General features: G+C 47.3%; 1 protein-coding gene across 1 annotated transcript in view; it reads left to right on the top strand.

The window, feature by feature from the left end:
• The window catches only part of NARS1 (asparaginyl-tRNA synthetase 1), a 47,617-nt gene that overhangs the window by 20,381 nt on the left and 14,733 nt on the right, over positions 1–12,503 (top strand). Inside the window, exons 4-8 of the mRNA XM_068271858.1 lie at positions 5,927–6,019; positions 6,105–6,194; positions 9,505–9,583; positions 11,885–11,955; positions 12,145–12,231. Coding sequence (XP_068127959.1) covers positions 5,927–6,019; positions 6,105–6,194; positions 9,505–9,583; positions 11,885–11,955; positions 12,145–12,231 — 420 coding nt within the window. The remainder of the gene's footprint in view (positions 1–5,926; positions 6,020–6,104; positions 6,195–9,504; positions 9,584–11,884; positions 11,956–12,144; positions 12,232–12,503) is intronic.

Raw genomic sequence — 12,503 nt, forward strand, 5'->3', positions numbered from 1 at the left:
GCTAATGCGATTATCTGCCTGGATTTTTGAACCCAGGAGACAGCCCACTGTCTCAATACACAAAGCAAGAGGACCAGAGTCTGGAGACTAACACAGGAATGTTGGAAATGTACATGACAGGCTACTGGAAATTAAATTATTAGTGGAGGTGCAAACGATACCCTGTAAATTACATTTATTGGAAGGGGGTTGGAATCTCTGCAGACTTTAAAAACGGAGACAGGAAAAAGCCTTAATCAAGTTTTCACCTGGAGTTGAAAGCCTCACTTCACAATCTTTGATGTATAGACTTTTACCTGGAAATGGAATATGTCTGAGATTTAATTAAAACCTAGTTCCTCCCCTCCCCAAGGAAGTTGCAGCCTCCAGGCGTAGCTAAAAGTATAAAAAGCAGAGGCAGATAACTAGTAAGAATCTTCTCTTGGAGATAGCGCATAGCTAGAGATGATCTCGACTTCTGGTCGAACAAGCGGCATGCTCCTGCCGACAACGTTGAGACCTTCAAGTTGGTAACGTTTTTAATCCCCATTTTTATTTTTACGCAAATATCCGTGTGTGTATCTTTGTAACCTCTTATTTTTGTAACTTTTATCTTTGTAACTTTTTTACTTTTGTTTTTGTACATCTTTTGTATATATTAAGTTCTGCATTGTTCCACATTTTTTTATGGAATATTAAATCGTTATTTAATAAGCTTGACTTCTGCTGTGCTAAACTAACACTCATAGCCTAGAAGAGACTGAAGTGTAACCGTGTATAAGTTCATGTCTAATTGTACGCTTGAGCAACACTACCGTGTGAAATTGTAATTGCGTTGTGTGTATGAGGCACTTCTGCGCTCGACAGCCGAGTGGGAAGTCTAACAGTATCGTTCGGAACGACTGTTAGTGGTTTTGCTTCATTACAGCGTAAGATTGCAACTGTGTGTGTGCGTGGCGTTCTCGTATTCGGCCTAAGCGCAAAGCTGACCCAAATACGAAAACGCGGAGTGCGTGTTGAGCACTCGACAGCTGAGTGAACGTGTCTAGCAACGGCTAGTGGTGGCAGTGGGAAGTGTTTGAGGGGTCCCAGCCTTGTTTTTAGCTTAAATAAGGCTGTTCCCCGCTTGATCAGGTCAAACCCGCAGTCGGGAACCGTATACGTAGGCGTGCCGCGGGCCAGTTCCTGACATAATTGGCTGGCAGTGGTGGGAACGTTTAGTACATTAGTACGCCGTTTAGCTCGCTATTCTGAGTACTAAAGGCTGGAAGCTTGCTAGAAGCAACTAGCCTACAGAAGTCTACTCAGTGCAGAATCTATATACGTTTTTTTTTTTTTTTTTTTTTTTTGTTCAAAGATACACACTTGGTATTTGCTTTCCCTCCCCCCCTTTTTTCTTTTTCTTTTTTGCAACACGGTGGCTCAGAAAGCATCCAGCTATGCAAGGCAAAACAAAGAGATACTACTCAACCTGTGTGAGCACAAAGGCATTGAGACGGTGAGCGGCCAGACTAAGGAGCAGTTAGTTCGTGCGCTCGAGGAGTATGATGAGGCAGAGCGAGCCCGTGCTTCAACGTCAGCGGATGCAGCTCACGACACGCCAGAGGAGGAATCGCTCTCGCCACAGAATGCGAGGGGAGACGATGTACTGGATGATCCACCGAACACGGAGATGCCATCTCTGGAAGCTGATCTACAGCTACTGAACTCGGCTGATCCTGAACTGCGCCTAAAGCTGATCCTACTGCACCGACAGGCAGAGGAGGGAAGAGCTGAACGGCGACACCAAGCCGAGCGGGAACAAGCTGCACAGCGACTCCAGGCCGAGAGGGAAAGAGCTGAACGGCAACACCAGCTGGAGCTGGCTAAACTTCAGCAGCAGAACCGGTCTGCTGGACCCGCAGAACGTGAAGGTGAGCGAGTCCACAGAATCCCCCTGGATAAGTTCCCCGCTATGGACAAGGACTCTGACATAGACACTTTCCTACAGGGGTTTGAAAGGACTTGTCGGCAGTATGGGGTGCCCCGTGAGCAGTGGGCAAGATACCTCACACCAGGGCTGAGAGGCAAGGCCCTGGAGGCGTTTGTGAGTCTCCCCCAGGAGGAAGAAACAGACTTTGAGGCGATTAAGAAAGCCATTATTGCGCGATACCACCTCACGCCAGAGGTGTATCGCAAACGTTTCAGGACAGTGCAGCGAGGTCCTAATGACAGCTACCTGGATCATGCTTGCAACCTGCGCACTGCCTTCCAGCAGTGGTTAAAAGGACTGTCAGTCAAAACCATGGATGCCCTGCAGGAGCTGATGATAAAGGACCAGTTCCTACACACTTGTCCTGTTGAGGTCCGGCTGTTTGTGCTGGATCGAGAACCAAAGACAGTGGATGAGGCTGCGGAAATGGCAGATTCCTACACGGCCCATAGAGCACCCGAGTCCCGGAGGACTACTACGCCCAGCTGGAGAGGAGAACAGATTGCTAAACCTGTTTCACCCAGCACCCAGAGGAGGCAAGCACCGCTGTCTCCTGGATTCAAGCAACCAACCACTGACACTTGGAAATGCTTTGTATGTGACAGGGTGGGTCATATCAGCACGACTTGCCCAGAGAGGAAGAGGGAGGCCCCAAAATCCAGTGAGGCCTCAACCCCCGTGAAGTCCCAACTGCTCTGTGTGCTACCAGGAATGCCACTGGCTATGCAGAGAATCTGCAGCTTGTCACGGTTGGGGGTACAGTTGCCACTGGGCTGAGAGACACTGGAGCAGAAGTGACTCTCATACATCCCCAGCTTGTGAACCCAGAGCAGTACATACCTGGGAAAATGATTGCTGTCAGAGGAATTGGGGGTGTCACCCCAGCAATACCCACCGCCGTGGTCCACCTGGATTGGGGGGCCGGCAGCGGACTGAAAGAAGTTGGGGTAACTGACAAAATCCCCACCAACGTTTTGCTGGGTACTGACCTAGGACGGTTAGTGGCCCGGTATGAGCTTACTCCAAACCCCGGGGAGCCTGCATCCCCAGCAGAAATTCAGGACTCTTGCAAGGTACTGTGTGATAACGCAGTGCAAGTGGGGAGTGCTGGTGAGGCCCCAGGGGCTACGGACTGTATACTAGGAGCCAGCCCTAGTGATTCTCCAGTGCCTAGGCCTGGAGTGGGAGATGTTGATCCGGAGAATGCAGAAACTGATGATGTCCTTTATGACGCACGGACTATCGAGGCGATCGATGCAAGAACTGTTGAGGCTACTTGTGAAGTGCTGGGTAGCACTGGGGATAATGCAGCAGATAATGTTGATGTGGAATGTAATGTTCTAAGTGTCAATATGTGTAAGACGGATAATGCTGATGTCATATGTGTGGTGCTACATAATGCTGTGTGTCAGGTGGACACTCCGCCGGCTGCAGGAGTAACCAGCATTGCTCGCTGGGCTGCAGCAGATGGATTGCCCACTGAAGGGGCAGACGGCACCAGGCCAGGTCTTCCCCCTTCAGACGTTTTTAAGACCAACGGTGATGTGGTTTATGATGTGTGTAATGGGGGCGCTCCCTCAGCTGCTGTGGTAACCCACAGCGCTAGCGGGTCTACAGCACAGGGACTGTCCACCGAAGTGGCAAATGCTGCTGGGTCAGCCACATCCAATTCGGAACCTGGCCCTGAGGGCCCAGGAGCCTCTCCGTCTGCAGCCTTCCTAGAATGTGTGACAGGCAGCACTGAGCTCTCTGGGGCTGTTCGATTTGACAGCAGCCTGGAAGAGCTCAGGGGGCTAGCCAGCAGGTCACCGGCTGGGAGGGGCGGGCTGAGAGGGTTCTGGGAAGTTATTCACTCGGAGCTGTCTGAAGTGGAGGAGGCAGACCGGCAGGTCATCGTTCCCCAAAGGGACAGAGAGATAGCTCCTGCCACTATAGAGAAAGTGCGTGTAGCGACGGTTGGAACCCTTCCCCAGCTGCAGCACTGTCTTTATGGTCGCGAATTCACGGTCGTCACTGACTCACATTCCCTGGGTGGTTACGGCCGGTTGCCAAGGGCAACGACACATTGCAGAAACCTGACCTAGCTTTCCATTCGTATAACTGGGAGCTAACTGACAGGTGGGGAACCCTCCTGAGGATGCTAAAGGGTTTCCCCACCCGGCCAGGCCGTCAATGTAGGCTTTGGCAGGATGATTCGTTAGATTCACCTGCCAGCGCCATCTGGAAGGGTAGCAATCATGGGAATGCTGATGGGCTGTCCCGTCAAGCAGAACCAACAATGTAGGGGCTGGCAGGATAATCTGGGAAGATCATCTGCCTTGCCCCATTCTAAAGAGGGGAGGTGTGGTGATATATTGGGGTGCTGATGATGTTAGGAATAAAGGAACATATTCTTTCATTTTTCTGCCTGTGTTCCGTGTAGGTCTGCCAGAAGGGAGCTGTTACCTTGAGTTGCTTGGGGCAAGGAAATGGGTGATTGTCTTGGCCATATGAGGTGCTTTGAGTTTCTGTATGCAGTTCCTCTGAGAGTGCTAATGCGATTATCTGCCTGGCTTTTTGAACCCAGGAGACCGCCCATTGTCTCAATACACAAAGCAAGAGGACCAGAGTTTGGAGACTAACACAGGAATGTTGGAAATGTACATGACAGGCTACTGGAAATTAAATTATTAGTGGAGGTGCAAACGATACCCTGTAAATTACATTTATTGGAAGGGGGTTGGAATCTCTGCAGACTTTAAAAACGGAGACAGGAAAAAGCCTTAATCAAGTTTTCACCTGGAGTTGAAAGCCTCACTTCACAATCTTTGAAGTATAGACTTTTACCTGGAAATGGAATATGTCTGAGATTTAATTAAAACCTAGTTCCTCCCCTCCCCAAGGAAGTTGCAGCCTCCAGGCGTAGCTCAGAGTATAAAAAGCAGAGGCAGATAACTAGTAAGAATCTTCTCTTGGAGATAGCGCATAGCTAGAGATGATCTCTGGTCGAACAAGCGGCATGCTCCTGCCGACAACGTTGAGACCTTCAAGTTGGTAACGTTTTTAATCCCCATTTTTATTTTTACGCAAATATCCGTGTGTGTATCTTTGTAACCTCTTATTTTTGTAACTTTTATCTTTGTAACTTTACTTTGTTTTTGTACATCTTTTGTATATATTAAGTTCTGCATTGTTCCACGTTTTTTATGGAATATTAAATCGTTATTTAATAAGCTTGACTTCTGCTGTGCTAAACTAACACTCATAGCCTAGAAGAGACTGAAGTGTAACTGTGTATAAGTTCATGTCTAATTGTACGCTTGAGCAACACTACCGTATGAAATTGTAATTGCATTGTGTGTATGCGGCACTTCTGCGCTCGACAGCCGAGTGGGAAGTCTAACAGTATCGTTCAGGACGACTGTTAGTGGTTTTGCTTCATTACAGCGTAAGATTGCAACTGTGTGTGTGTGCGTGGCGTTCTCGTATTCGGCCTAAGCGCAAAGCTGACCCAAATACGAAAACGCGGAGTACGTGTTGAGCACTCGACAGCTGAGTGAACGTGTCTAGCAACGGCTAGTGGTGGCAGTGGGAAGTGTTTGAGGGGTCCCAGCCTTGTTTTTAGCTTAAATAAAGCTGTTCCCCGCTTGATCAGGTCAAACCCGCAGTCGGGAACCGTATACGCAGGCGTGCCGCGGGCCGGTTCCTGACAGAGGCGTCATAGAGAGGAGCCAATGCAACGGCTTAGGACAGATCGGTCCTCAATGGTTAGTAATGCTGCAATTGCCAGTTGGGGAGCCTGCAAGGAAGGGAGGATTCTGCCCAATCGTTGGGCTGGACAAAAATGCAAAACGGACTGGACATGGCTTGTGAGCCATAGTTTACCTATCACTGATCTAACCTTCACTTTGTTTACTTTGTGGTTTTTTTTTGGGGGGGGGGGGGGGGGGGGTGTGGAATTATCCTTGCTAATCCTGGTCCTGCTTCACTTTGCAGAGATGGGACGTCATCTCAAAAACCCAACTGAAGAGCGTCAAGAAGCTCTTCAACCGGGAACTGGCAAAGAATGAGGCTAAGGAGAAGAAAGAGGTGAGAAATGTCTTTACTGGGCTGAACGGTAATCTACAGTTTTGGCTGTAGTCTAAGTTCTGAACTGTTTCCTGGCTTCTTACAGGCTGAGGACAACATGAGACGTGAGAAGAATCTAGAAGAGGCCAAAAAGATTGTTATTGAAAATGACAAAAACCTTCCAGAGCCAAAAACAGTAAGTGCTTTATTTACTCAGGATTTAGATGCCAAGAATAATGATCAAAACCGGTGCCAGGAGAATAGCAGAAAACCAGTCCAAAAGAAGTGGTGGAGCTGCGCAGTGCGACCAATCAAAATCCTTTATTTTGACATGTGCTGTGTTTTTGCACCAGTTCCACCCTTGTTGTCCTTGCACTGGTTTTGATGAATGTGCTTCATGCTGAGTCAGCTAACAAACAATACTCGTTTTAATGAAAAAATGTAATAATGATGCTTCAAAGGGACCCTGAACGCAACAAAAAATTTGCCTTGCTGAACTCGCCTGAGGCTTCCTCTTACCCCCGTAGTTTGCGAGGTCCCTCTGCGTCTTCTGGGCTCCCTACGTGCTCCCGCTGGTTGCTACAGTAGCTGCACGGCTTGGCTGAGAGTCGTGCGCAGCTGCATCACGATGCCGTGAGCGTTCTGCGCATGCGCGGTTCTCGACAGAATGATCCGCCGAACGTGCATAACATTTGCGTCGATGGCCGCGTGAGCAAGATGCGCATTTGTGCACGACCCCCGGCCAAGTCGAGTGGCTAACGGAGCAACCAGGAGGAGAATAGAGGGAGCCCAGAGGACGCCAAGGGAATTCACGGACTACAGGGGTTTCCAGATAAGTTCAGTATGGCATTTTTTTTCATGTGTGTTAAGTGGCCCTTTAAAAGGAACCTTAAAGGGAAGGTCCAAGCAAAAAAAAAAAATGAGATTCACTTACCTGGGGCTTCTACCAGCCCCATGCAGCCATCCTGTGCCCTCGTAGTCACTCACTGCTGCTCCAGTCCCCCGCTGGCAGCTTTCTGACCTCGGAGGTCAGGGCCAAATTGCGTACATTTTTACACATTCCCGCTAGTGCAGGAACATTAACACATACATTTTTACGCGTTAGTGGTGAAACGCGTACATTTTTGTTCCTGCACTAGCTGGAATGCGTAAAAATGTATGCAATGTGGCCCTGACCTCCGAGGTCAGAAAGCTGCCAGCGGGAGACTAGAGCAGCAGTGAGTGACTACAAGGGCACAGGATGGCTACATGGGGCTGGTAGAAGCCCCAGGTAAGTGAATCTCATTTTTTTTTTTTTTTGCTTGAACCTTCCCTTTAAGTGAGAAGTATATGGAAGCAACAGTAGCCAAATATAGTCCCTCAAATCGATTGGGATTTTAATAGTAGATACTGGGGGGCAGCACAACCATGTGGCTTATACACACCAAGCATGTGGCTTGTCCACTGAGATTTTTGTTAAACACCTGATCTGCATGCATGAGAGGCAAAGGATCAGAAGGGTAGCTAGGCAACTGGTGTTAATGAATATGGCAGCCTCCATATCCTTCTCACTTCAGTTTACTTTAAGGCGGTTTTCACTTGTTGAGAAAAATGCAGTCTGTTCAATTCTGTATATTGCAGGTATTGATGTGGTGTTTGCTCTGTTTTTATTGTGTATAAAACAGTTATTCCTCAGTGTTCCTAAAATAAACTTCCAGACAGGAGCATACAAACCTTGCTGCCAGTCAATGGATAAAGGCTCACACATGCGTGATAGTGGTCATCCATAATTAAGATGTTTGGGTTTTGCTCTTCATCCTTATGGGAATCTTATGTTTCTTGTTTTATCCTAAGTGTTTTTATATATTTTGGTATTTTGTATATTTTTTACACAAGTGGATTTGGCATATTCAGGGGTTATCTCCATGTGTCCGCCCATCCTCATGTATTCTACTCCCCCCTCTTAGGGCGGAGCAGTGGGCGGTGGTGACACTTTGAGATTCCTACTTATATGGCTGTTTAGCCAAAGTGTTGTTAGCTATGATTAAGGACAGATAGTCCGAAACATGTAAGCTATCCAATGTTGCCTTGGCTGTCTATGGATAAGTCCATTCAATAAAGGTGGTTCCTTTGAACAAGTGCGGGCCCTTCTTCTATTTAGGGATGATTGCTGTACACACAGACAGTAGCTGAACAGCATGTTTTATTCTATAGACGGAGGACAAGTATTGGACAAGCAGGAGGCACAGAACAGAAGCGGTTGTTTAACGATTCCGCAGTAGTGCCAATCAGAGGGTCATTTTTCCAGCATGCATTCAGAATCTATGCATCTCAGATAGGGCCTATCCAAATCTGCAGCAACAGCTTGGATTGGCCCGATTTTGATGCTGCATGTTGTTTGCATTGAATTTGCATAAAGGTCAATAAACTAGCATCTCTATGGCTATCTATTCAACTGGCTTCTGGATAATTCATTATTTGTATAAAATACTATTTGTTAAAATTTGTTACGGATTACCCAGGAAGCTCATAGTGAACCAGAACTCCTAGGAGTGTGTAAGGTTCTATAAAGGATCAAAAAGCCCTGTTGCCATTGCCAACATGTTAGGCAAAACAGTTTGCCTTCTTAAAACAGAAGGTATTTGTGATTATTCAGATTGAATGTGAGGTGTGTCCCACAATGCATCACTGCTGAATATTCAAATCATCCTTTGTGCATGGTTCACCCTGAGCTTACTGGGTAATCTGTAACTCTGGGTGCTTCAAGTCCTGCCCCAAAGAGCCACATTAATCCATGCTATACACTGATGAGGATTAACCCATCCAAAACGGGCCGTATGCATGTTGGATTATGGTGACTCTGTACAATTAACAAGCTGACACATCATTGCACTCCAGCGGTTCTGGAGAGCATTAGCTTTTGGTTAGTGTACAGGGGCAACAAGGGATGATTTGCATATTTAGCAGTGTTGCATTGTGGGAGACATCAAATGCTCACTCCAACCTGCATTATCACAAATACCTTCTGTTTTAAGAAAGCAAACTTTTTGGTTTTGTTTAATAGAGAACTGCAGTGAGAGGTATATGGAGGCTGCCATATTGATTTCCTTTTAAGCAATACCAGTTGCCTGGCAGCCCTGCTGAGCTATTTGCCTGTAGTGGTGTGTGAATCACACCATAAACAAGCATGCAGCTAATCTTGTCAGATCTGACAATAATGTCAGAAACACCTGATCTGCTGCATGCTTGTTCAGGGTCTATGGTTGAAAGAATTAGAGGCAGAAGATCAGCTGGGCAGCCAGGCAACTGGTATTGCTTAAAAGGAAATAAACATGGCAGCCTCCATATTCTCTCACTACAGTTCTCCTTTAAAATTTGTCAAAATGCTAATGGAGGAAGAGTTCACTTTACTTTAGTCCAGTGACAGATTTATTTGAGACTGCTGAAGTTTGCAACTATTGTTTATCTTGGCAGATTTGAAAAGCGTGATTTAAAAACTACTACTTTATTTTTTTTCCCTTTTCCAGGTGAAGATCCGTGAGTTAGAAGCTCATCGCGGTCAGAGGGTGAAGGTTTTCGGCTGGGTCCACAGACTGCGCAGGCAAGGTAGTGATCTTTCTCGCTGGTTAGGAATGTGCCATTTTCTTCCCTTGCTGAAATGCTGACCTTCTGACTGTAAAATCTCCGTACACACGCTAGACCACGGCCATCAGAAATGAATTGACTGATAATCAGTTTTTTATAAAAATAATGCCCCGATGTCAGTAAAAGACAGTGATTATCGTCCATGTATCGTCTGGTTTCGGTTGATAACCACTGTTAGTCATTCATACTGAACGATAACAGGCAGTCGATCCGTATAAAGTACTTACGTGTGTTGAATTTTGCATGGTATTTTTGGACAATAATTGCTGGCAGTCATTCGTATTGAAGATCACATATAATCAATCCATTCAAAGTTCTCACGTGTGCTGAATTTAGCCCAGCCAGGTCCTCCTTTCCCTGCTTCCACAAACTGATCGGCAGACCATAATTGTGTTGTAACCGAATTCAAATGTGCGCTGACTCTGCTCATCGGGGATCGCTCTTTTTCCTTCGACTGCGGTTTAGTGTGTGTATGAAACTTAAAGGGATACTGTAGGGGGGTCGAAGGAAAATGAGCTGAACTTACCCGGGACTTCTAATGGTCCCCCGCAGGCATCCTGTGCCCGCGCAGCCGCTCACCGATGCTCCGGCCCCGCCTCTGGTTCACTTCTGGAATTTCAGACTTTAACCACCCTGGCGTTCTATTAAGATCGCCAGGGTGGCTGCGGGAGGGTTTTTTTTAAATAAAAAAAAAACTATTTCATGCAGCCAACTGAAAGTTGGCTGCATGAAAGCCCACCAGAGGGCGCTCCGGAAGCGTTCTTCTGATCGCCTCCGGCGGCCAAAAGTAACACGGAAGGCCGCAATGAGCGGCCTTCCGTGTTTTGCTTACTTCGTCGCCATGGCGACGAGCGGAGTGACGTCATGGACGTCAGCCGACGTCCTGACGTCAGTCGCCTCCGATCCAGCCCTTAGCGCTGGCCGGAACTATTTGTTCCGGCTGCGCAGGGCTCAGGTGGCTGGGGGGACCCTCTTTCGCCGCTGCTCGCGGCGGATCGCCGCAGAGCGGCGGCGATCAGGCAGCACACGCGGCTGGCAAAGTGCCGGCTGCATGTGCTGCACTTTATTTCATTAAAATCGGCCCAGCAGGGCCTGAGCGGCACCCTCTGGCAGTGATGGACGAGCTGAGCTTGTCCATACCGCTAAGGTGGTTAAAGTCAGAAAACCACTGCGCCTGCGTTGCCGTGTCCTCGCTCCCGCTGATGTCACCAGGAGTGTACTGCGCAGACACAGACCATACTGGGCCTGCGCTTTGCGCTCTTGATGACATCAGCGGGATCGAGGACATGGCAACGCAGGCGCAGTGGTTTTCTGACTTTAAAGTCAGAAATTCCAGAAGTGAACCGGAGGCGGGGCCAGAGCATCGGTGAGCGGCTGCACGGGCACAGGATGTCTGCGGGGGACCATTAGAAGCCCCGGGTAAGTTCAGCTCATTTTCCCCCGACCCCCCCCCCCCCCCCCTACAGTATCCCTTTAACACTTGGAGAATCAACCACTCCTCCCCCCCCCCCCCCCCCCCCGGGGGCATGGCATGTTACATATTACATTCTGTATGGACAGAGCACTGGGAAATGATGTGCATGCAGAGGAATGAGTGGTGTCAGGGTGGACTGGGCACTGTACATCAGTGGTGGGGAAGGTACAGTATACTACCTTTTATGGTAGCATTTGGGAGGCCGGTGCTTGGAGAGATTTTCACGATAGTTGAAATATCACTTTAAGGGTGCCCATACATTCCCACCGAATGGCCACCTGATTGTTTGTTTCAATTGATTTCTATCCAAAATTGGTTGAAATAATCAATCGGGCATGCTGGAAAATCTTGGTCACAAGTAGGGATTGGTAATGAGAAGCAAATAATTTTGAGTTGCTGCCGGATTATGAAAATTTATGCCGCTTGAAAATGAATCGAATTTCACCTCACCAGGATTTGATTGGTTCGTTCTCAAACTGCACATATCTGCATAATCCTGCATCAGCTCAAATGTCTTTGCATTGTGCCCCAGCTGGTCCAGCCCCCCAATGTCTTTTGTTTTTTAGGGGGAATGGAAGGGGGAGGGGGCTTTGGTAAGGAATAAAACTTTAGTTGTAATACAGTTTTGTTGATCTCGATTCAAATGAAGAAAAAGTACAAATTTAAGTGGCTCATTTTAGTTTTTTCTCACGTGAATTGTGTGGTAATGGCAGATATGGGTCACTCAGTCTTGTTTGGTGTACTCACGGTGAATCAAGGCTTTAGTCTGTATATTTTTCCCCCTCCAGGAAAGACTTTAATGTTCCTGGTCCTGCGTGACGGCACTGGATACCTTCAGTGTGTGCTCAGCGATACACTGGTGAGTCTAGCTAAACAGCCCCTATCTGGCTAACATGCTTATTATTATTCTGACAGTTCATTTTTTTTGTTTGTTTTTTTTTTTTACACTCTTTTTTTTATTTTTTTATTTTTAGTTTTTTTTTTTTTATACAATGTGAAAATCTGCCGTGCGACTGATTTTTGTGTTTTTGTTTTTTTCCTTTAACAGTGCCAGTGTTACAACGGGCTTGTCCTTTCCACAGAGAGCACAGTGGCCGTGTACGGCACCCTGAACCTGGTGCCGGAAGGGAAACAGGTATGCATGATCTGCGCTTCTGTCCCATAGTAGAGTAGAAGTCTGACATCGTCAGTTTATATATTTGTTTTATGAAGTTACGGTAACTTTTGGGTTATGGGTAAAAGCAAGCCAAAGTGAAATCCATAGTTTTTAAGGTGAACCCAAGATGGAAAAGCACAGATCCAGGAGCACCAATATTGGCTTCAAGATAAAGTGTGCCTCGGTCGCACCCCAGTACCAAGGGGCCCCAGCAATAAATGTCCTCAAAGACCGGCAGCACAAAAAAGTAT

This window comes from Hyperolius riggenbachi, chromosome 1, assembly GCF_040937935.1.
Source record: "Hyperolius riggenbachi isolate aHypRig1 chromosome 1, aHypRig1.pri, whole genome shotgun sequence".
NCBI lineage: Eukaryota > Metazoa > Chordata > Amphibia > Anura > Hyperoliidae > Hyperolius > Hyperolius riggenbachi.